Raw genomic sequence first — 25043 nt, 5'->3', positions numbered from 1 at the left:
TACCTGGTCTGCTCTTTTTTCCCTCTACACCTTATACCTCTTTGCCAAAAATAGCCGATCTACAAGCTCACAACGCCTCGCAGCGCGAGGCGTTGTGAGCTTGTAGATCTGCCATTTTTGAAATGATCAAATGTCCCTCTAACCTGATAGCCAAGTGGTTAGGACATAAACCACATGGGAACAATGCTCTGATCAACCAGACCCCGGTTTGATCCTCAGGTAGCCGGAACATTATGTTGAATGACATCCCCCTACTCTCCACGTTTCCTGTCTCTCTCCACTGTTGCTGTTGATAAAGGCAAAAAAAATAAAATAAACGATCCTCCTGCTATCAGTAGCCCTATTAAGAAAATATAGCCTATTTCTATTCATTGTCTCCGCCAGGAGACTATGTTTTCGTTCTCGTCCTTCCGTGTGTCCACCAAGCTAACATTGGTCAAGCTTCACGTGACACGTGACAATATGTTGAAAAGGTGTGCTTTGATTGGCTAGCGAGACGCATGATGAAATAGAGGCCTATAAATAGGTGTGTCACTTCAAAAGATCATTTATATCTTTTGAAGTGAGGTAAGACAGGATTAATCAGGAACAGTACTGGCGGAGACCTGTGCTCCGAGGAGCACATTTTCTAGTTGCTTCTGTATTTGGGCCCTCTTGATATCTCTCCTCTCCATATCTCTATAATAATAATAAACCTTATTTATATAGCACCTTTCATGACATGAATGCAGCTCAAATTGCTTTACAGATCAAACAAATTATAATAAAAAGAATAAAGCAGAAATACTTTACAGAAAAGCAATAATAATTTAACAAAGTAAAAAAAAGAGCAAAAACATCATTAAAACCATTTAAAATGGCATTAAAATAATGGCAAAAAGTAATGGCATTCAAATAATGTCCAAAATCAAAAGGCAGTGAATCAAGCAAAAACAGTGAAGACATGAATAACAACAGATTTTGGAAAGAATCTACTAAAAGCAAGAGTGAAGAAGTAAGTCTTGAGCCGTGCTTTAGAGCTGATCACAGAGGCTGCCTGTCTTAGGTGTACTGGGAGTTTATTCCAAGCCGTCGGCCCGTAGAAGAAGAATGCTGCTTTACCGTGTTTTTTATGACATTTCAGGCATTTCTTGGAGCAGGTCAGCACTAGAAGACCTGAGGGGGCGGTTTGGAACATATCTAGGAAGGAGGTCATAGAGGTAGGAAGGTGCCAGACCCATTGAGAGCTTTATAAACAAGTAAAATCATTTTTTAAATCGATCCTAAAAACAACCGGGAGCCAATGTAGTGTTGCTAAAACTGGAGTAATATGTTCTCTCTTAAAATCTCTGTTAAAACTCTGGCTGCCGCATTTTGAACGAGTTGTAATCTGTCGGTTGTTTTCTTTGGTAGGCCAGAGAAAAGTGCATATAAGTGCAATAAAGGCAAAAAATACCTAAAAGTGTATTTAAATCTTTATATATATATTTTCTTAAAGCGAACATTCGTCAAAATATTTTTTTCCAGGGGACCCCCCCCCAGAAGCAAAGATTTGAGTTACAAATGTTCGCTTTAAAAACTAATATATTCAAAGATTTGCACAAACTTTCACGATTAAAAATAAATTGCAGATCTACAATCTCATAGTGCGGCACTCGGTGCCGCACTATGAGCTTGTATATCTGCTATTTTTGAATAGCAGATCTGATCAGATCATTATCTGGAGATCACAATGATTTCCAGAGCTTGTAGATCTGCTATTTTTGAATGGGCAAAGAAATCATAGAAATGCGTCCCCGGATTGAATGGTTTAACCCAGTGAGCTGCAATGGACTTGCCCATGATGATTATGCAACGTACTGCACGTTTTATCAAGATGATGGGGATCAGATAGTGGGGGAAAAAAGTACAAAGTATTTACTGTAAGTCCACACTTCCCTGATAAATGATAAACTATTGACCTCTAACAGACCTGTTGGAAAGTATGTCTGCTGTCATGCAGGCAGCCAGGCAGCCTTCCTCACTTAAAATGTATTCATTTATTACTTATTAATTAAAAATATATGAATGTTAAAGGTAGGGTACAGTAAGTGATTTACTTTGGTTAAATAGCTCTATATTCTGATAGTACTCATTGCTATAGAGTGTTTGTTCAGTAAAAGCAGTCTCCCATGTCTCTCCAGCTCTTTATTAAAGCTCTGTCCTGATTGGCTTAAATTTTGTCACCTACCTGAAAATGTACTATATTCTGTTTACTAAAGAGCTGGAGAGTAGCAATGATTACTACCAGAATATAGTACTAATATAGTACAGCGTCCCCGGCGGGAATCGAACCCAGGGCCTTCTAGCTGTGAGCCAACAGCGCTACCGACTGCGCCACCGTGCCCCCTAACGGTAACCCTTTTAACCAAGAAAAATTGTCAATATAATCGTTGTGTTTTGCCACTTATTTGGGGGCCCAGTTGCAATATCCTCACCGCCCACCAAGTGGGCCCCAGACCGCAGGTTGAGGATCACTGTTTTTTTTTTTTAAAGAGGGTTTTACAGTCAAAACGGTGCCATAAGCTATAATTAATTCAGGAACAATCTTTGATTGGATTAGCCTAAGTAAGTCACTCTCTGGATTAGTGCGTTTGACAAGGAGCTGGCACTTTGACAAACGGTTCAGTAATAATGTCCTCATACTCCTCTTCTCTACAGTAAGCACTACATCATCATGGTCCTGCAAATTGAATCATGAAGGCCCCCCCCCCCCCAACTGCTGAAAAGAAGAATCTTGTGCCTAATGACCTCTTGCCTATTTAACCCATTAAGACCTGAGTCCGATTCTTAAAAATGATTTCTAAATCATAACAGTTTTTTTTGAAAAAAAATCCCAATTTCTTTTTTTCAAAAATAGCAGATCTACAAGCTCATAGCGCGGCACCGAGTGCCGCGCTATGAGCTTGTATATCTGCTATTTTTGAATAGCCCAAAGAAATCTAAAATGACACAGATGCTTCTCCCCGGTCGTAAAGGGTTAATTAGCCAGGCCCTATCTTTCTCTCAGTGCTGAAATGAATGAATATAGGCTTGAGGTAATAATAAATGTTCTTGGCGCTAATGTTTTAATATCCATTAACACGCCGTGTTGTGTGTGTATGCTATTGTGTTTTAACCCATTAAGACCGGGAAAGCATCTCCGTGTCAGTTTTTAGATTTTTTTTTGGGCTATTCAGTTGCTAATTTAGAAAACATTTGAGCAAATCTTTGCGTATCTTTTTTTTAAAGCGAACATTCTTACCTCCAAGCTTTGCTTCTGGGGGATTCTACAAAATGTCCTCTAAATCCTATTTTTTTTTTTTTTTTTAACGTGTTATAATATTAGTGGTGCTCAAACTTTCTCATGTCAAGGACCCCCAAAATGATATGTATTTGGCCCCCATTTTGACCCCCATCTGAAAATATTTTGTTCCAGGGACCCCCCAGAAGCAAAGATTTGAATTAAAAATCTTCTCTTTAAAAATATATATATGTATTCAAAAGATTTTCACAAATTTTCACGATTTTTCCAAAATACACAAACTCATAACTGCTGCTATTTTTGAATGGCCAGAGTATAAGATAATGGTTAAAGTGGTTATACAGATGCGTTCCAGGTCTTCATGGGTTAAAGTAATTGCAGTCTGAGTGTTATTGTTCACTCGACTCAATAAATTGTCAGCATTATTTATTTTTTTACATTCATTCTGCTGTTGTTGCCAAGAGAGCGCCTGGATGAATTCCTTCCATATCCATTTGATCAGAGACCGCACGGCGACAAGCAAGTACAGTGCATACAGTGGTGGAAAAAAGTACTCAATATTGCTTTACTTGAGAAAAAGTATCAATACTGCAAAGTAGAAATACTCTATTGCAAGTAAAAGTCTGGAAATAAAACATTTACTTGAGTAAAAGTACAAAAGAATTGTCATAAAAATGTACCAACAGTAAAAGTACTCATTATGTAGAATGTCCCATTTCAAGTTTTCAAATGTGTAAAAATCTTTAGAAAATTGCCGATCTACAAGCTCAATGTGTCGCGATGCGACACATTGTGGGCTTGTAGATCGGCTATTTTCAAATTGCCAAAATGTATTCAAAGCTGAAGTGGTTTTGTAATAATAATCAAAATCTACAAAGTAACTAGAAACTAAAGTGTTAAAAAAAATTCAGTCGAGTAAAAGTACAATATTTGGATCCGATATGTAGTGGAGTAGAAGTAAAAGTACTGGAAATTGGAAATTCTTAAGTAAAAGTACAAATACCTCAAAAAGTACAGTACGTAGTTACTTTCCACCAATGAGTACATGGCTATCACACATTTACTGCACACACATGAACCTGCCTATACATCTAAAACCTCCCATGAATCAGCGTTTTTAATTTGATACACGCTGCTGCAGCATGTCAAGAAAGCAGGTTTCAAACCCGTTTTGGGAAAGTCACCATTGACCTCCCTATAGGTTTAAGTGACCTGCATTACTGTAGTGTGGGCCTGCAGCCAAAGCAGGTGACACATGCACAGAGAGGAATGTGAAATGCACCTAGACGGGTTCTGTTTGGGACCGGAGGAGGACTGTCCCTGACATGGTCAGAGAGCCGAGGCCGTCTATATCCATTCATTGGTCTGACAGGTCATCTATCTGGCAGCACTGTTAGTGTTGCTCTGAACGCGTCCAGCCATGGATCTGTGCTGGTGCTGCATGACTCCGCTAGAACAGGAGAGTCGCAGAATAAACCTGGAAATAGAGAAACAACTTCGTCGTGATAGGCACTCCACTCGAGAACTGAAGTTGCTTCTTTTAGGTGAGTCTAACCTGAATTCGTTCAACAACGATCGCTCCCACACTTTGCAGTGGTGGAAGAAGTACTCCACCACCACTCCACAGTAGATATTTTACTTACAGTAGGGTAGGGTAAGTGATTTTTTTGTTGTCATTCTTTTTTGTTTTGTTAAAAAGGTTAAAGTAGTATATTCTGATAGTAATCATTGCTACAGAGCGTTTGTTCGGTCACAGGGGTCTCTCCAGCTCTCTAGTGAACAGAATATAGTACTAATATTTCAGGTAGGTGACAACATTTAAGCCAATCAGGAGAGAGCACTGAAAATGCATTTTCTGTTTAATAACGAGCTGGAGAGACATGGGAGACTCCTTTTACTGAACAAACACTCTATAGCAATGAGTACTATCAGCATATAGAGCTATTTAACACTTATTTCAACCGAAGTAAATCACTTATACCCTACCTTTTAGAGCACAGTTTTTCTAGGAGGCGCTAATCACCTCACCTGAGTACACGCTCAGGTGAGTTTCAGTGACGTTTACAGTGTCTTTAAGTAAGATATCTGAGTACCATTTGTCCACCACTGCTTATTTTCCCAATTTCCCCACGCATGCAGGGACTGGTGAGAGTGGGAAGAGCACGTTCATCAAACAGATCCGTCACCTCCATGGTTCTGGGTACTCTGAAGCTGACAGGAAAGGCTACATCAAGCTGGTGCATCAAAACATCATCACGAACATTCAGGCACTAATCGATGCTATGAAGGACCTTCACATCGACTACAATGATGAAGAGAACCGCGTAAGACACTGAACCCTATATCTAAATATAAATGAACCCACACGTGCTATTTTGACATGTCAGTCTACTATTATTATCAGATGTGGAAAGTGGAAAGTAACTAAGTACATTTACTTAAGTACTGTAATTATAAGTACAATTTTGAGGTACTTTTACTTTACTGGAGTAATTCCAATTTTCAGTACTTGTACTCCACCACATCTCAGAGGCAAATGTTGTACTTTTGCTCCACTACAATTATTTGAAAACACTAGTTACTTTGTAGATTTTGATTATTATTACAAAACATACATTAACCACATACATTAACCACATACATTAGCCCCATATACATTTCGGCCATTTGAACATAGCCGAACTGCAAGCTCACAATGCGTCGCGATGCAACGCATTGTGAGCTTGTAGATGTGCTATTTTCAAGAGATTTGTATACATTAGAAAACCTGAAATTAGACATTCTGCATAATGAGTACTTTCTACTTTTGGTACTTTAAGTAACTTTTTCATACCAATACTCTTTGAGTAGTATGCAAATGCGTGGATTCATGGAAAAAATCCCCAAGACCATGAATCCACGCATTTGCATTGACAAAGCATTGGCAGATTCCGCCCCAGAGGTAAAATAAAAGTGCGGTGGGAGCGCACCCTAACGGAAGTATTTCTACATTGCAGAATTGATGCTTTTTAAGTAAAAGATGTGTACTTTTTCCTCCACTATATATATTTCAGAGCTATGCGGCCATGCTAAAACTGGTGGACGTGGTTCAGGTGACCTTTCTGAAACCGTTGGAGGTGGTTGCAATCAGACGGGTGTGGAACGACCAGGGGATTCAAACGTGTTACGACCGCAGAAGGGAATTCCAGTTGTCTGATTCAGCCAAATAGTAAGACTATTCATACATCTCAAATATAACCATGTGCATGAACTCACAACGTGTTCATCTGGCAAACACTTTTTTTTTTACATAAGATTAACCACCTATTTCTCATTTTTTTTAACCCATTAAGATCGGGAAAGCATTTAGATTTTTTACCACTTACAGTAAACCATACAAGCTCATAGCGCTGCCATTTTTTTATGTTAAAATGTTTGCAAATCTTTGAAAATATATATATATAATTTGTTAAAGCGAACACTTAACTTATATGTTGCCATTTATCAGTGGTTCTTAAACTTTTTCATGTCAAGGACCTCCCAAAATTATACGTATTTTGCCACGGACCCCCATCTGAAAATATTTTGTTCCAGGGACCCCCAGAAGCAAAGATTCGAGTTAAAAATATATATATATTCAAAGATTTGCACACATTTTCACGATTAAACAAAATAATTGCAGATCTACAAGCTCATAGCTATATCTGCAATTTTCGAATTGCAGATATAGCTTCAAACCAACTTCAAACTTCAAACTAACTTCAAACTCTTAACCGTGTTAGATTCATCGAAAACACCCGTCCTTGGTTCTGGTGACCCATACTGCCCCCCTAATATGTGAGGGGGCCGTGTTTTTTCGATTACTTTTTTCTTTTATTTAATTGTTTTTTAATTGTATTTTTATTTATTTTTTCATTTTCCAAAAATACTATTGAACTAGAAAAAGTGCTCCTCGGAGCACAGGTCTCCGCCAGGTCAGGTAGGTTATTGTGGCCTCCTGGTGGCGCTATAATAGGCCAATGTGAAAAGGGTGGCATTTCTTCTTAGGCCTTTCAATGGGATGACACTGCATTCATGATTTGAGGCATTTTGTTCCAAAAATGTGTTTTGCTAAATTAGACCTGCTGGTGGCGCTATAAAGGCCAATGTGAATGTGAAAAGGGGGGCATTTCTTCCTCGGCCTAGTGGGAATCTGCATGCAAACTTTCACGGAAATTGCACACTGCATTCATGTTTTGAGGCATTTTGTTTAAAACTGACCAATCCTGCAAACTTTGGAAGCCACTGTAAGCCAAATAGGATGGAATATGAAATATCGGACAGATCCATCAGAATCACATGACTGTGGAGATGCAGTGTACCAATTTGCGTGTTTTTTGGACATAATCTGAAGGAATAATCTCCAAAAATGTATTTTACATAAATCGGCCTCCTGGTGGCGCTGTAAAAAGCAGATGTGAAAAATGCAGTCCAATGTTTTTCCTTGGCCTCTAGGGAGTGTGCGTGCAAAGTTTCACGCAGATCGGTGCAGTTATAGTTAAAAATGCAAATCGGCCAGTTATAGCGCCACCATGAGGCTGATTTGAAAATGTTCAAGTGGCATTTCTTCCTCGGCCTAGTGGGAATGTGCGTGTGCAATTTTATGGAAATGGCAAGCTGCGTTCATGATTGGAGGCAGTTTGTTCAAAACGGACCAATCCTGCAAACTTTGGAAGCCAACCTTAGCCAATGAGGATGCAATATGGGAAATCGGACAGATCCGGGTTGATCACATGACTATAGAGATACTGTGTACCGATTTGCATGACGTTTGGTTAAAAGCTGTAGGTGTAATGAGAAAAAATGGGTTTTGCAGAAATTGGCCTCCTGGTGGCGCTATAACAGGCCCATGTGAAAAATGTGGGGCAGAGGTTCTGAATTGGCATCCAGGGAGTGGGTGTGCACAGTTTCGCAGCGACCGGGCCAACGGTGCCGGAGATTAGCTGTTAACACACAGAGAGGACACACACACACACACACACACACACGGACGGACGGACGGACGGAGGGTAAAACATACTCTCTCGCCATGCCTTTCGGCCTGGCGGAGACAATAACACATTTGGGATTGTGCTATCAGCTAGGTATTAAGATTGCTGTTTTTTGTTCTTAACTTTTCAGCTACTTGAGTGCCTTGGACAGAATCACGTCCGCATTCTACCTTCCCACCTTGCAGGACGTCCTGAGAGTTAGGGTTCCCACCACAGCCATCGTAGAGTACCCCTTTAACATGGATGGTGTCGTCTTTCAGTAAGCGGCGTCTCTATTCCAATCATTTTTTACACCTACCCTTTGTCTATGTTCCAAATTATCAACCAAAAAAAAGGTGCATCCGGCTTTGTCGAGCGTCTGCACGATCACAATTGGCCCGTGTTCGGGGCAGGGAAACCGGGCGGGGAAGTACATTTTAAATTCCAGACTCTTACTTGTAACAGAGTATTTCTACATAACAGTATCGTATTGATACTTTTACTTAAAGGTAGGGTAAGTGATATTTTTTGGTTAAAACAAAAAGTATTTTGTTAAAAGGTTAAAGCACTATATTCTGATAGTAATCATGGTTATAGAGTGTTTGTTCGGTAACAGGAGTCTCCATGTCTCTCCAGCTCTTTAATAAACAGAAAATACATTTTCCGGTAGGTGTCAAAATCTCAGCCAATGAGGAGAAAGTACCCATTTTTAAGCTTAATTTGTATAGTGTTCCAGTTCCAATTTTGTCTGCTAATTTCTTAGTGTCATCACTTCCAATTTCACTTGTTTAATCTGTATCCTGACTGAGTTCTCTATCCTGATTGGATAACATTGGAAATGGAACTGAAACTGAAACGAAAATGCATTTTCTGTTTTATAAAGAGGTGGAGAGACAAGGAGACTCCTTTTACTAGCAATGAGTACTATCAGAATATAGAGCTATTTAACACTTATTTTAACCATAGAAAATCACTTACCCTACCTTTAAGTAAAAACTGTGAGTACCCCTTTCAAAAAACAACACAGAACATGATGCTGGTGTGTGTTGGTTCATCCATGTGTTCATGTTGTTGGTTGGGTGCAGGATGGTGGATGTGGGTGGTCAGCGCAGTGAGAGAAGAAAGTGGATCAACTGCTTTGCGAACATCACCACCATCATCTTCCTGGTGGCCATCAGCGAGTATGACCAGGTCCTTTCTGAGGCCAGTGAGCACGTAAGTGAAGGTCACAACGTCTCTTTGACTTGATATAGGTTTCCGTCGATGTGTCACATCATCACATGACTGCAGTCATTGGTGGAAAGTAACTAAGTACATTTACTTAAGTACTGTACTTAAAGTAATACTAGGTATCAAAAAACAACTCTCAACTCAACTCAAATTTTATTTATGCAGCACACTCATACGTATTTGTCTGCGGACCCCCATCTCAAAATATTTTGTTCCAGTGTCTTAATAGATAATGGAGATCTTCAACTCTCTCTTAACAGAATCGACTGGATGAGAGCAAAGCCTTGTTCCAGGTCATCATCAACCACGAGGTTTTCGAGCAATCCTCCTTCATCCTCTTCCTCAACAAAACAGACTTGCTGGAAGAGAAGATCCTTAAGTCCCACTTGGCAGACTACTTTCCAGCATTTACTGGTAAAACACACGCTATGCTTTGTATTAAGGATGCAAATTATCCATTCATTCATTAGTTGATAACCTTGTCGGTCGATTAATTGATTAATTGCTGCGTTCTTTTTGGACCAAAAGGAAATTTCTCGTCCAAAACCGAAAATGAGAGCAGAAACATAATTGCCTTGATGTATAACATTAACGAGCATCAGCTGGACCTTTTTTTTTTTATTAATTGAAAATTGATACATTTAATCGAGTAAATTCTTATCGGCAATTAATCGATAATAGATTAATTGTTAACATCCCTACTTTGTATGTGTAAACACAGTATTTTTAACCACTTGAACCCCAGCATCCATATTCTGGGGGAGATCATTAGACAAAAATAGCATCTTTGAAATGCCTTGTTTGGGCATTTCCTGCTGAGAGCAGTTTTTTTTGAGAGGCGATAATCACCTCACCTGTGTACACGCACAGGTGAGTTTCAGTGATGTCATCAGAATCACTGATGGCAGAAGACTGGTGTAGTTAGGAATTATGCCATGGTACACCGAAGGTATACCAGTCTTCTGATGCTATACCCTGGAGTGCATCGCCATCTTCTGGCTAAAATAATCATTTCACTGCCTTCAGTATTTTTGAATAGCCCAAAGAAATCTTAAAATGACACAGATACTTTCCCAGACTTAACACATTGAGACCTGGAACTGTCTCAGTTTTAGATTTGAGCTAAAAAGCATTATTTTACACTTTGGGCTATTCAAAAATAGCAGATATACAAGCTCATAGCGAAAAATCGTGAAAATGTGTGCAAATCTTTGAATATATATATATTTTTAAAGTGAACATTTTTAACTCTATTTTTTGCTTCTGGGGGTCCCTGGGACAAAATATTTTGATGGGGGTCTGCGGCCAAATACATATAATTTTGGGGGTCCTTGACATGAAAAAGTTTGAGCACCACTGATATAACATACGTTTTTCAGAATACTGTTGGGATTTAGGAGACATGTAGAATCGGCTTCAGGTCTTAATGAAACACAGATACTTTCCCAGACTTAATGGGTCCACTGAAAACACTGTGATCAAACGTATTATTGTCTGATTCCGTTCATTTTACAGGACCCCCGAGAAACGCCGAAGCCGCAAAGAAGTTCATCTCGAAACTGTACGAAGACCTCCACCACGGACACCCCAAAGACCTTTACAGACACTACACCTGTGCCACGGACACTGAGAACATTCGCCTCGTCTTCAACGACGTCAAAAACACCATCTTAAAAGAGAACTATAGCAATTTCAACCTCATATAAGTGCTTTGTAAACGACGGACGTCTGCTTGTATATATAGGGTTAGGGTTACAGTGTTTTACGGGTCGTAGTTTGTTTTAACTTAATGACTTCCTGCTTTACGTGTGTTGTCGCCTGAGGCTTGTTCTAGAGGGAAACCAAAGCAGGTTATGATAGGTAGCAGTGGCAGGTTTGAGATTCCAGTCGATGCAGTACGTGCTCCATAGACACAGCTAACCAGTGGTGGAGAAAGTACTCAAATTGTTTACTTAAAGTAAAAGTATCAATACTGCAAAGTAGAAATGCTCTGTTACAAATAAAAGTCCGGAATTCAAAATGTTTCTCGAGTAAAAGTACAAAAGAATTGTCATAGAAATGTACTTAAAGTACCAAAAGTAAAAGTACTACTAAATTGTGTAGAATGTCCCACTTCACAAAAAAAATTGCAGAAAATAGCCGATCTACAAGCTCACAATGAGTCGCATCGCAACACATTTTGAGCTTGTAGATCGGCTATTTTCAAATGGCCGAAATGTATGTAGGGCTGAAGTGGTTAATGCATCTATTGTAATAATAATTAGTTTTTTTTTTTACTTATGTTGATATAATATCAGTGGTTCTCAAACTTTCTCATGTCAAGGACCCCCAAAATGATATGTATTTGGATATTTTAAATATTTAGTTACAGGGACCCCCAGAATCAAAGATTTGAATTAAAAATGTTCTCGTTAAAAAAAAAAATATATATATTCAAAGATTTGCACAAATGTTAAAGTTTTTTTCAAAATAGCAGATCAACAAGCTCATGCAAGCTATGAGCTTGTAGATCTGCTATTTTTGAAAGGCCAAAGTATAAGATAATGGTTACACAGATAAGGTAATTGTTTACACAGATGCGTTCCAGGTCTTCATGGGTTAAAGTAATTGCAGTCTGAGTGTTATTGTTCACTCGACTCAATACATTGTCAGCATTATTTATTTTTTTACATTCATTCTGCTGTTGTTGCCAAGAGAGCGCCTGGATGAATTCCTTCCATATCCATTTGATCAGAGACCGCACGGCGACAAGCTCTGGTGCGTGCACGTTCGTGCACGCTGCATACTGTAAGTACAGTGCCTACGGTGGTGGGAAAAGTACTCAATTGCTTTACTTAAGTAAAAGTATCAATACTGCAATCAATGTAGAAATACTCTGTTACAAGTAAAAGTCCGTAATAAAACGTTTACTTTAGTAAATGTACAAATGTATATTGGTATCAAAATGTACTTAAAGAACCAAAAGTAGAAGGTACTCATTGTGCAGAATGTCCCATTTCATCTTATCTCTTCTTATATCTTTTGAAAATAGCAGATCTACAAGCTCTTAAATGCGTCGCGTCGCGACGCATTGTGGGCTTGTAGGTATGCTATTTTCAAATTGCCGAAATGTATACAAAGCTGAAGTGGTTAATGTAGGTTTTGTAATAATAATCAAAATCTACAAAGTAACTAGTAACAAAAGTTTTCAAATAATTGTAGTGGAGTAAAAGTACAATATTTGCCTCTAAGATGTAGTGGAGTAAAAGTACTGAAAATTGGAAATAATCCAGTAAAGTAAAAGTATCTCAACATTGTACTTAAGTACAGTACTTAAGTAAATGTACTTAGTTACTTTCCACCACTGAGTACATACAGTAGGTATATAAAACCTCTCATGAATCAGCGTTTTTTTATTTGACATACGCTGCTGCAGCAGAGTCAAGAAAGCGTGTTTCAAACCCGTTTTGGGGAAAGTCACCATTGACCTCCCTGGGTTAACATAAAGTGGCCAGGCCTGCTTATTACCATGCCCATAGATACTGCATGCATTACTGTAGTGGCGTGGGCCTGCAGCCAAAGCAGCAGGCAGGGTGACACATGCACAGAGAAAGGAATGTGAAATGCACCTGGAGGACGGGTTCTATGAGGAAGGATGACTGCTCAAAGCTGCCAATCCACCTGTTCCTGTTTGGGACACGGCGGAGGACTGTCCCTGCGTGGTCCCAGCGGAGGAAGTCAAGAAGAAGAAGAAAACATTAGAGCCGAGGCCGTCTATATCCATTCATTGGTCTGACAGGTCAGTCATCTATCCGGCAGCACTGTTTAGTGTTGCTCTGAACGCGTCCAGCCATGGATCTGTGCTGCATGTCTAGTGACGACCGAGAGAGACACAGAATACACCTGGAAATAGAGAGACAACTTCGTCGCGATAAAAGAAGCTTAACTAAAGAATTGAAGTTGCTTCTTTTAGGTGAGTCTTAACCAGAATTAATTCAACAATGATTACTCCTACACCTTTGATAGAACGCGACTCGGGTATGAAGTGGAGATTTCCTTTTGTTGACGGGCTGAATTACTAGAATAAATTGGATTTCCAGCAGGATTCAGATTTTTTTGGCCACACAGAAATAGGCCTCTGACACTGTCAAGTTTTGGCCAGTAGTGGAAAAAGTACTTAAGTAAAAGTATCAATACTGCAATGCAAAAGTACTCTGTTACAAGTAAAAGGTCGGAAATCAGAATTCACTTGAGTAAAATTACAAAAGTGTTGGTATCAAAATGTACTTAAAGTACCAAAAGTAGAAAGTACTGCAAATGTATAAAATGTAAAAAAAAAATATTTTGAAAATAGCAGATCTACAAGCTCACAATGCGACGCATTGTGAGCTTGTAGATCTGCTATTTTCAAATGGCTGAAATGTATATAGGGCTATAAGTGGTTAATGTATGTTTGTAATAATAATCAAAATCTACAAAGTAACTAGTAACTAAAGTCTTCAAATCATTTTAGTGGAGTAAAAGTACAATATTTGCCTCTGAGATGTAGTGGAGTAGAAGCAAAAGTATTGGAAATTGGAAATACTCAAAGTAAAAATACCTAAAAATTGCACTTAAGTACGGTACTTGAGTAAATGTACCACCACTGGTTTTGGCTGTCAAAGACCATTGTCAAATGTTAAACAACCTAATTACAGTCATTTTAAAACCAGTGTTATTAGATGTATATGGCATTTAAAAGACCTTTCACGGTTCTATTTAAATGATTACACTTTAATGAATTATCATTGTTGACCTGTGTGTCACCACAAGACGAGTCGCTGCATTCTTCACATACCTGATAAAGACTTGCAAAACCTGCTGCCACTCGTAGCCTGTTGGTTTAAAAGGCTGTCCACACAGTCCATGCACTTTAAATCACAGTCTATAACAGGGGTCTTCAACAGGGGGTCCGGGACCGCTAGGGGGTCCTCAGAGTTACTGCGGGGGGGGGGGCCACCAAATATTTGTGTGATAGGATTTTTTTTTTTTTTTTTACATTAAAGGAGTAGTTCACTCAAAACATTACTTATTTTCTATCAATTGCTCACCCCATGAAGCCTTGAATTCATGGAGATTTCTTTGTTTTTGACGCATTCCTGAGCCAATAATTTGATGAACGGGTGTATTTCCGGTAGGAGACTCAAAGAGACTCTTTTGAGTCATCTACCGGATACATTAGCATCTTTCCACCGGTCATCATCAAATTATTGACTTAGGAATGCGAAACTAAAACATCTCCATGAATTCAAGGCTTCATGGGGTGTGTTGCACCCCATGAAGAGTGGTTACGGTAAAAAGAAAAATCATATCACATAAAGATTTGGCGGACCCCCTGTAGTAACTCTGAGGACCCCCTAGGGGTCCCGGACCCCCTGTTGAAGACCCCTGCTGTAAACTGAAAAAAAAAAAAATCAAAATTCAAAAGGGCACTTATGGTCAAGAGGGCAAAAAGGGCAGGTGCTCTAGCACCACCTAGAGTCTATCTGTGCACGTCCCTGCAGCTGATTGACGTTCAGATAATTTTCAGTTGCATGTCACAGATGTCCTATTTCTGCAGTTTGGCTTTGATCTCATTGGTCTATATATTTTCCCCAATTTCCCCACGCATGCAGGGACCGGTGAGAGTGGGAAGAGCACGTTCATCAAACAGATGAGGATCCTCCATGGCAACGGGTACACTGAAGCAGACAGGAGAGGATTCATCAAGCTGGTGCATCAAAACATCATCACGGCCATTCAGGCACTAATGGAGGCGATGAAGGACCTTCACATCGACTACGTAGACAAAGAGAACATCGTAAGACACTGAGCCATATTATCTAAATACAAATGAACCCACGTGACATTTTGACATGTCAGTCTGTTATTGTTATCAGTGGTGGAAAGTAACTAAGTACATTTACTTAAAGGACGACTTCACCGATTTTCAACCTATCTTCATATAATTGGTCCTCACTAATACTCATGATAAAATGGTACCATTTTTTTCAACTTGGTCTGTGTCCAAGTAGCTAGTAGTAGTAGGAGGGCTGTGGACAGTCCAGAAACCAGTGACATCATCGTTAAGCAGGATTTTTTTCCCAACAAGATTAAACATTTTTTATTTAGATTTTTATTAACACGATAACAATGGCTTCTTTTATTGCATTGCAACTTTCCAGGAATAGAAAGCCTGCAGTTTCTATTAGCTTGGATTCCCCATCGATGATGTCACTGGTAGACGGGACTCTGAACTGTCCACAGCCCTCCTCTGAGACAGACCGAGTAGAAAAAAATGGTACATTTTTATCATGAGTATTGGTGAGGATCAATTATATGAAGATCGGTTGAAAATCGGTGAAGTCGTCCTTTAAGTACTGAGGTACTTTTACTTTACTGGAGTATTTCCAATTTTCGGTACTTGTACTCCACTACATCTCAGAGGCAAATATTGTACTTTTACTCCACTGCAATTATTTGAAAACTTTGGTTACTAGTTACTTTGTAGATTTTGATTATTATTACAAAACATACATTAACCTCTTCAACCCTATACATTTCTATCTTTCTATCAATATTGAAAATATCGTTATTTGGTGTTCCAACATCATGATTAAAGGAGAACTTCGGACATTTTCAGCCTTATTATCTTCATTTGATTGGTCCTTACTTAATGCTCATTATAAGAAAGATAATGGCTACTCACTCTGTGTCTCATTGGTGGGCCATGGAAAGTTTAGAAACCTGCCTACCAATGACATCATCGATGGGGATTGCTACAGCGTTTCTCTTCCTGGAAAGTTTGAAATGACCAAACCTGCCTATACAGATGATGTCACTGGTAGACGGGTTTCTGAACCGTCCACAGCCCTCGACACAGACTGAGTTGACAGTAATGCAGTGTTTATTTTGACGGCAAATTTTGTTTTAGTCTAGTTTTAGTCGACTAAATATCATACGATTTTAGTCTACTAAATCTACTGTTTTAGTAGACTACTGTTGGTACTATTACTCGAGTACATTTTTGAATTCCGTGACTTTTACTTGTAACTTGGTGTATTAATACATTGCAGTATTGATGCTATTACTTAACCCATTGAGACCTGAAGCCGATTCTACATGTCTCCTAAATCTCAACAGTATTCTTAAAAAAATATGTTTCTATATCACTGGTGCTCAATCTTTTTCATGTCAAGGATCCCCAAAATTATATGTATTTGGCAGCGGACCCCCATCAAAATGTTTTGTTCCAGGGACCCCCAGAAGCAGAGATTTGAGTTAAAAATGTTCGCTTAAAAAATATATATATATTCAAAGATTTGCAGATATACAAGCTCATAGCGCTATGAGCTTGTATATCTGCTATTTTTGAATAGCCCAAAGTGTAAAAGAATGCTTTTTAGCTCAAATCTAAAAATGACACAGTTCCAGGTCTTAATGTATTAATATTGCAGTATTGATGTTATTACTTTAAGCAAAAGGTGTGAGTACTTTTTCCACCACTTGTATATGTTTCAGAGCTATGCAGAGACGCTAAAACGGGTGGATGAGGTGAAGGTGACCGTTCTGGAACCGCTGCAGGTCGACGCAGTCAGACGGGTGTGGAAAGACCAGGGGATTCAAAAGTGTTACGAGCGCAGAAGGGAATTCCAGTTGTCTGATTCAGCCAAATAGTAAGACTATTCATACATCTCAAATAAATCTAACCATTTGCATGAACTCACAGCGTGTTCATCTGGCAAACACATTTTTTTATATATAAAATTAACCACCAATTGCATTTTTTTCAAAATTTCATATGTTGTGAGCTTAAAGATATGCTTCTTCTTCTTTTTTGCTTTTCGTTGTTCGATAAAGTTTGTAGTCATTACAGTAATTCAGCTGTTTTCTAAAGTGGTTCTCAAACTTTTTCATGTCAAGGACCCCCAAATTGACACGTATTAGCCCGCGGACCCCCATTTGAAACGATATGCCAAGGACCCCCATAAGAGAAGATTTTTACGGCTCTATAGCACTGATTTTCAAGCATTTTAATTTCTTGGACCCCCAGTTTGACATGCATTAGGCTACGGACCCCCATCTAATGGCATTTCTATCTCTTGGACCCCAATTTATATCGTAAAATCAATGTTAATTTAACTCTTAGTTACAGACCCATAAGGGTCCATTTGGTTCCCAACTACCATTTAGCTGGGGACCCCCTGGAACTCCCTCAAGGACCCCCGGGGGTCCCCGGACCCCACTTTGAGAACCAACGTAAAGCACTGTACTGATATGACATTTAAACCCTTTCTTTGATTTAGATGTTTAGAAGTAAAATGGTTTCGATGGCACTCCCCTTTAAACCATAACAAATGTGGCATTGTGCTATCAGCCAGGTATTAAACCTGCTCTTTTTGTTCTTAACTTCTCAGCTACCTGAGTGACTTGGACAGAATCACGTCCGCGTTCTACCTTCCCACCTTGCAGGACGTCCTGAGAGTTAGGACTGCTACGTCAGGCATCATAGAGTACACCTTTGACATGAATGTTGTCCTCTTTCGGTAAGTGGCTTCTCCATAGAGCAGGGGTCTTCAACCTTTTCAGCCCACGGACCCCCTAACTGAGAGGGAGATGAAGCAGGGACCCCCACTATAAATTACATAAAATTGTGTTGCAGACTAAAGCTTTTTATAGATGTGGGATTCATGTTCATGTGTATTTTCAGACATTTAACGACTTAAACCGTCAATACTTACACTCTGTATTTGGTCTGCTCTTTTTTTCCCCCTCTTTGCCGAAAATAGCCGATCTACAAGCTCACAACGCCTCGCAGCGCGAGGCGTTGTGAGCTTGTAGATCTGCTATTTTCGGCTAAAGTTGTCCTTAGAATAGGGATGCTAGGGTTCAAGTGGTTAATGTAAAAAACAATGAGCTTATCACACAGAGATTTGGCGGACCCCCTGTAGCAACTCTGAGGACCCCCTGTTGAAGACCCCTGCCATAGAGTACAGAGGTCCTGACGTCAGTCGTTCATCCCCTGGGTCGCGGAAGTAATTTCTCTATGGAGAATAACATTGGGTCATCTTAGAATCGTCTCATATAAGAATTGTGTTACAAAAATAAACAAACCGTCTCGGCGATATTGTCAGGGAGGTGGCTCTGTATCGTTTATGATAGTCAGTCACTTATATTTGATAGGCCTACTTGTCTGTTTCTGGCGAAAATGTAACTAATTTGGCGGAAGTAACATTAGCGTTTTCTCGATGCTTCATATCCATAAGAGTCAAACCGCCGTGATCATTTGTTTATTTTTGGAAGACAGTTCTTATTTGACGTGATATTAAACATGTCTATGATAATTAAGAATGGGGAAAAAACGCGACCCAGGTAGGATGCGTAAAGTACGTCAGACTTCGGTGCTCTACTCCAATCATTTTTACACCTACCCTTCGTTTATGTTCCAAATTATCTTAAAAATGGGCTTGGCTGAGCTTGGGACAATGTGACCTACGCAACACAGCCATAGCTAATAAAATGAACAATGCATTTCGTCTAGATTTAGGTATGCAAATGTAGATCTACTATACACAAGTTTGTCAACAAATAAAAACTACACTAAAATGTTAGTGAGGGACTAGTGGAGAAGAGATCCAGTAGAACTAAAAGACAAGTCATTTTATGTTTGGTTGCGCTCGGGTGTCGCGCTCTGAAAATAGCAGATCTACAAGCTCACAACGCGACGCAGCACGGCACGTTGTGGGCTTGTAGATCTGCTATTTTCAGCATGCAACCAAGTGTAAAATCGGCCATTACGACGCCATCAAGGCACCGCCAAAATACATCGATTAAATCTTATGGTATTTAGTCGAATAAAACTAGACTAACAGTAAAACATTTCAAATGACTGAAATATGGCTAAAACTAAATGGGATTTTAGTCAAAATCAACACTGGTTTGTTCATCCATTTGTTCATGTTGTTGATGGGTTAGGGTCTGGGTTAGGGTATGGGTTAGGGTCTGGCTTAGGGTATGGGTTAGGGTATAGGTTAGGGCAGAACATGATGCTGGTGTGTGTTGGTTCATCCATGTGTTCATGTTGTTGGTTGGGTGCAGGATGGTGGATGTGGGTGGTCAGCGCGGTCAGAGGAAAAAGTGGATCCACAGCTTTGAGAACGTCACCACCATCATCTTCCTGGTGGCCATCAGCGAGTATGACCAGGTCCTGGCTGAGGCTAGTGAGAGCGTCGTAAGTGAAGGTCTTTTTCACTCGATATAGGTTTCCATCGATGTGTCGCATGACTGCAGTCAGTGGTGGAAAGTAACTGAGTACATTTACTTAAGTACTGTACTTAAGTACAATTTTACTTGAGTATTTCCAATTTCCAAGCTTTTAAAGCAAACAATTGTAAAAAAGTTTAGTTCCAGGGACCTCCTCAGAAGCAAAGATTTGAGTTACAAATGTTCGCTTTAAAAAATATAAATATTCAAAGATTTGCACAAATGTTCACGATTTTTCAAAAATAGCAGATCTACAAGCTCGTGCCACGCTATTAGCTTGTAGATCTGCTATTTTTGAATAGCCAAAGACATCTAAAAATGACACACGTGCTGCGTTCCCGGTCTTAATGGGTTAAGTAAGATCTTCACTCTCTCTCTTCAACAGAATCGAATGGAGGAGAGCAAAGCCTTGTTCAAGACCATCATCAGCAGCCAATGGTTCCAGACTTCCTCCCTCATCCTCTTCCTCAACAAAACAGACTTGCTGGAGGAGAAGATCCTAAAGTCCAACTTGGCGGACTACTTTCCAGCATTTACTGGTAAAACACACACTATGCTTTGTACTAGGGATGCAAATTGTCAATTAATGAATTGATAGTTGATAACCTTGTCGATCGATTAATTGATAAGCAGTTTTTTTTTTAGGACCAAAAGGAAAATTCTTGTCCTAAATCGAAAATGAGAGCAGAAACATAATTGCCTTGATGTATATAACATTAACTCATTCACTGCCAGATTTATATTCTGGCTCAAAAAAAAAAAAATCATTATGATCACATCGTTTGTAAACACACACGCTATCAACCGGGTCAGCCCCTTTTCATGCAGCTCCATGTAAACACGCCATTTCTCGTCAAAGATGCACGGTTTCCTTACTTTTTCAGCTCGCCACAGAAAATGTACATCCCTTATGACCGCGTGTCCGACTGTTGGTAAACACACGGCGTACGTGTGTGTCTCCCAGAGAAAACATATTCCATCGCCGATATTCCCTTCTCAGTGGCGTGCACAGACATTTTGAGGGGCAGTTGCTCAAGTAAAAAAAAAGGGCACCTTACGGCCTTAGTAGTGTGAGATTTATAGAAGAAAATTGCAACGCACATTTTGGGGAATTGTTAATATATTAGAAGCTTTTAATCCAGAATTGATCGTTGTCACCATGGGCTACATACTGTAAACCAGGGGTCTTCAACATTTTCAGGCCAAGGACCCCCTAGCTGATAGGGGGTGAGGGACCCCCTCTACTTTGTATAAAATTGTGTTTCAGATAAACTTTTGCTGCTCTTTTTCCCCTCTACACCTATAACTCTTTGCCAAAAATAGCCGATCTACAAGCCCACAACGCCTCGCAGCGCGAGGCGTTGTGAGCTTGTAGATCGGCTATTTTTGCCTAAAGTTCTCCTCAGAAAAGGGATGCTAGGTTTCGAGTGGTTATGGTAAAAAGAAAAATCATATCACATAAAGATTTGGCGGACCCCCTGTAGTAACTCTGAGGACCCCCTAGGGGTCCCGGACCCCCTGTTGAAGACCCCTGCTGTAAACTGAAAAAACAACAACTTTTTTCCCCTTTTTTTCAAAAGGGCACTTCTGGTCACGAGGGCAAAGGGCAGGTGCTCTAGCACCACCTAGAGTCTATCTTTGCACGTCCCTGTCCCTTCTCCCGTGGCAGCAGTTTCAAGACAGTGCATCTGGCGCAACAAAAAACTCCGTATTGATACTTGTAAAATGAAAAATGTTTCCACCACTGGAAATCACCATCTCTATTGTGCTCATCAGCTGTAGTTGGCTGGATGAATCAACGTGTCAGTCAGGCTCCTTGTATTCCCAGGGAAACGGAGATAACAACCTTGTATAATAACAATATTACACTCAAGGGTGTGCCATTTATTGGCACTGTTCAGTGATGCTTTTCGGAACTTGGCGCAAGCACCTTGTTCCTTACCGCATCGCTGTCATTTATTTAACGTTTTATTGGAAGTTAAACCCCTTGAGATGCATCATCTCGTACTTCCAGGGGGTCCTTAGGCACAACGCACAAACAATGACAAGAAACAATCACATTAAATACCAGTAAATCATACCATTAATGACGGTGAAGCATGCTGTCATATTTCTTAACACTTTAAGACCGGGAAAGCATCTGTGTCATTTTAGATTTCTTTAGCTATTCAAAAATAGCAGATAAGCTATGAGCTTGTAGATCTGCTATTTTTTTTTTAAATCCGTGAACATTTTGTCCAAATCTTTGAATGTATATATTTTTTAAAGTGAACAGTTGTAACTCAAATCTTTGCTTCATGGGATTATACAAATGTCTTCTAAATGTTGCTATAATATCAGTGGTTCTCAAACTTTTTTCATGTCAAAGACCCCCAAAATTATATGTATTTGGCCGCGGACCCCCATCTTAAAATATGATGTTCCAGGGACCCCCCAGAAGCAAATATTTGAGTAAAAAATGTTCGCTTTAAAATATATATATATTCAAAGATTTTCCCCAAAAATTTAATTTTTTCGAAAGTAGCAGATCTTCAAGCTCATAGCGCGGCACTCGGTGCCGCACTATGAGCTTGTAGATCTGCTATTTTTGAATAGCCCAAATGACATTTTCAAATGACACACAGATGCGTTCCCGGTCTTAATGTGTTCCACTGAAAACATGTGATTAAACGTATTATTGTGTGATTCCCGTCCATTTTACAGGGCCCCCGAGAGACGCAGAGGCCGCAAAGAAGTTCATCTTGAAAATGTACGAGGACCACCATGTCGGACACCCCAAAGACCTTTACAGACACTATACCTGTGCCACGGACACTGAGAACATTCGCGTCGTCTTCAAAGACGTCAAACACGCCATCTTAAAAGAGAACTTTGACAATTTCAACCTCGTATAAGTGCTTTCCCACTGAGCATTTTTCGGGCTATTAAACGTCTAAAATACGTCTAAGGGCTACGGGGTTATAATTGGTCTAACAGTGACATTTTTTAGCGGTCTAGGCTTAGCCTAGACGTTGATTAGCTGTTTTTTTAAGCGTCTATTTATAGACCGTCTATATTATACCCGTTGAAATGATTTCTATAATATAGACGTCTATATACAGACGCTTAAAAGACAGCTAATCAACATCTAGGCTAAGCCTAGACCGCTAAAAAACTTCCACTGTTAGACCAATTATAATCCGGTTTTAGACGGAGGTCTAATAGCCGACTATGGCTCAGTGGGGTTGCAACGACGGACGTCTGCTTGTATATATAGGCTATTACAGTGTTTTACGGGTCGTTGTTTGTTTTAACTTAATGACTTCCTGCTTTACGTTTATTGCTGCCTGAGGCTTGTTTCTGGGGGAAAGACCAAAGCAGGTTATGATAGGTAGCAGTGTCAGGTTTGAGATTCCAGTCGATGCAGTGCGTGCTCCTCTGTGACACAGCTAATACAACTCAGTGGTGTAAAGTAACTAGGTACATTTACTCAAGTACTGTACTTAAGCACAATGTTGAGGTACTTTTACTTTACTGGAGTATCTCCAATTTCCCAATACTTTTACTTCTACTCCACTACATCTCAGAGGCAAATATTGTACTTTTACAAAACATTTGAGTACTATTTTCCACCACTGATACAACTACATTTTCTACATGCTTGGAAAACAAACTAGTGAAATTACATTAATTTGCATAACTTCTTTCATAAATCTCTTCCTGTTAGGGAGAGTTAGGGAGTATAACTTCCCTTATGGGTTTGTTGTTGTGATATCAGCACATCAGTGTCAAACTGCTGAGACATGCCATGCTGGAGAATGTGATCCACCTCGTATTTCTGAAGAGGAAGTGAAAATGATAAGTTTTACAGTTTAAACATTCTTCCGGTTTGTGTGGTAATTATTTATGCAAGAGCCGAGCAGCACATTAAGCAATTAACCGTTTCTCCTTTTTGATTGTCTTCCTTTCCCCACCACCTCCACAATAAATTAATGTTACTTGACGTAATCGTGTCTGTATGAGCAACAATGGAACTATAAATCGTGCATAAATCAGTGGTGTAAAGTAACTAAGTACATTTACCCAAGTACTGTACTTAAGTCAAATGTTGAGGTATCGTTTACTTTAGTGGAGTATTGCCAATTTTCAATACTTTTACTTTTACTACTCCACTACATCTCTGAGGATAATGTTGTACTTTTACTCCACTACAATTATTTGAAAACTTTTGTTATTAGCTTTGCAGATATAAATGATTATATTATAAAACATGCATTAACCACTTTAGCCCTATTTTATACATTTGAAAATAGCCAATCTACAAGCTCACAACGCGTCATATCGCGACGCGCCGTGAGCTTGTAGATCTACTATTTAAAAAGTTTAGATTAAAAGTTTAGATTAAACGTTTTAGTACTTTTACTTATGGTACTTTAAGTAGGCCTATATTTTGATGCCACTACTTTTGTACTTTTACTCAAGTAACATTTTGAACACAGGCCTTTTAGTAGTAACATTGCGTATTTCTACATTGCGATATTGATACTTTTACTCAAGTAAAACATGTGAATACCTTTTCTACCACTGGCAAACATATGTGATCTGTAATCATTTTCTTGTGTTTAAATGCTAATTGTATAGGGGTCCTTGCAGGGGTTCGAGGGAGTCCACAGCTAAATGTTTGAAAGTTAGGAACCAAATGGACCTTTACGGAACTGTGACTCTGTCTGAGAGTGTTTACGATTGGAACCAAATAGACCCGTAATGGATTTGGTGTTATTTGTACACTCTCAGAGTTAAATTAACTCTGAGGATTTTATATTGTAGATTGGGGTCCCAGAGATTAGAAATATATCGGCCTGTATTCAAACGTGGGGTACATGGAGGGGGTCCTGAACTGAACAACTTTATGTTATGATACATGACAGATTAATGAGACCGTAGGCAGCAGGATCAGGTGTGGCCATGCAGGATGAATGATTGAGTTGCTATGGTAAAGAAAGACCTTTGTACCAAACAGTCTGTGTGTGTGTGTGTGTGTGTGTGTGTGTGTGTGCGTGTGCGTGTGCGTGTGCGTGCGTGCGCGTGTGTGTGTGTGTGTGTGTGTGTGTGTGTGTGTGTGTGTGTGTGTGTGTGTGTGTGTGTGTGTGTGTGTGTGTGTGTGTGAGAAAGTGAAGTGTGATACTCTGATACTCTTGTCCAACAGGGCGGACTTATAGGTAAGTGAGAACAACAAATGCTTTGGACACTCGTCCTCATCTCTGAAAGAATGCATCCTGTCAGAACATGACACTTATGTTTGGTTCTGTTGTAGTTGTGGAAAA

General features: G+C 39.6%; 1 protein-coding gene across 2 annotated transcripts; it reads left to right on the top strand.

Moving 5' to 3' along the window:
• The first annotated feature begins 4702 nt into the window (after positions 1 to 4702).
• Positions 4703 to 23722, top strand: LOC311037067 (guanine nucleotide-binding protein subunit alpha-14-like). 2 transcript variants are annotated; one of them, XM_084046132.1, is made up of 8 exons: positions 4703 to 4806; positions 15114 to 15298; positions 16999 to 17153; positions 17895 to 18023; positions 19576 to 19708; positions 20126 to 20279; positions 22444 to 22634; positions 22960 to 23722. In XM_084046132.1, the coding sequence occupies exons 1-7, from the start codon at positions 4704 to 4706 to the stop codon at positions 22632 to 22634; spliced, it is 1050 nt and encodes a 349-aa protein (XP_083902258.1). In that variant the 5' UTR covers position 4703; the 3' UTR covers positions 22960 to 23722. The 2 variants fall into 2 exon arrangements, with proteins under 2 accessions (XP_083902258.1, XP_083902257.1); XM_084046131.1 differs by lacking the exon at positions 4703 to 4806 and adding an exon at positions 13188 to 13432.
• The last annotated feature ends 1321 nt before the right edge of the window (positions 23723 to 25043 follow it).

This window comes from Gymnoscopelus microlampas, assembly GCF_963454915.1.
Source record: "Gymnoscopelus microlampas genome assembly, chromosome: 21".
Taxonomy (NCBI): Eukaryota; Metazoa; Chordata; class Actinopteri; order Myctophiformes; family Myctophidae; genus Gymnoscopelus; species Gymnoscopelus microlampas.
This window is presented reverse-complemented; position numbering and strand designations above follow the sequence as displayed.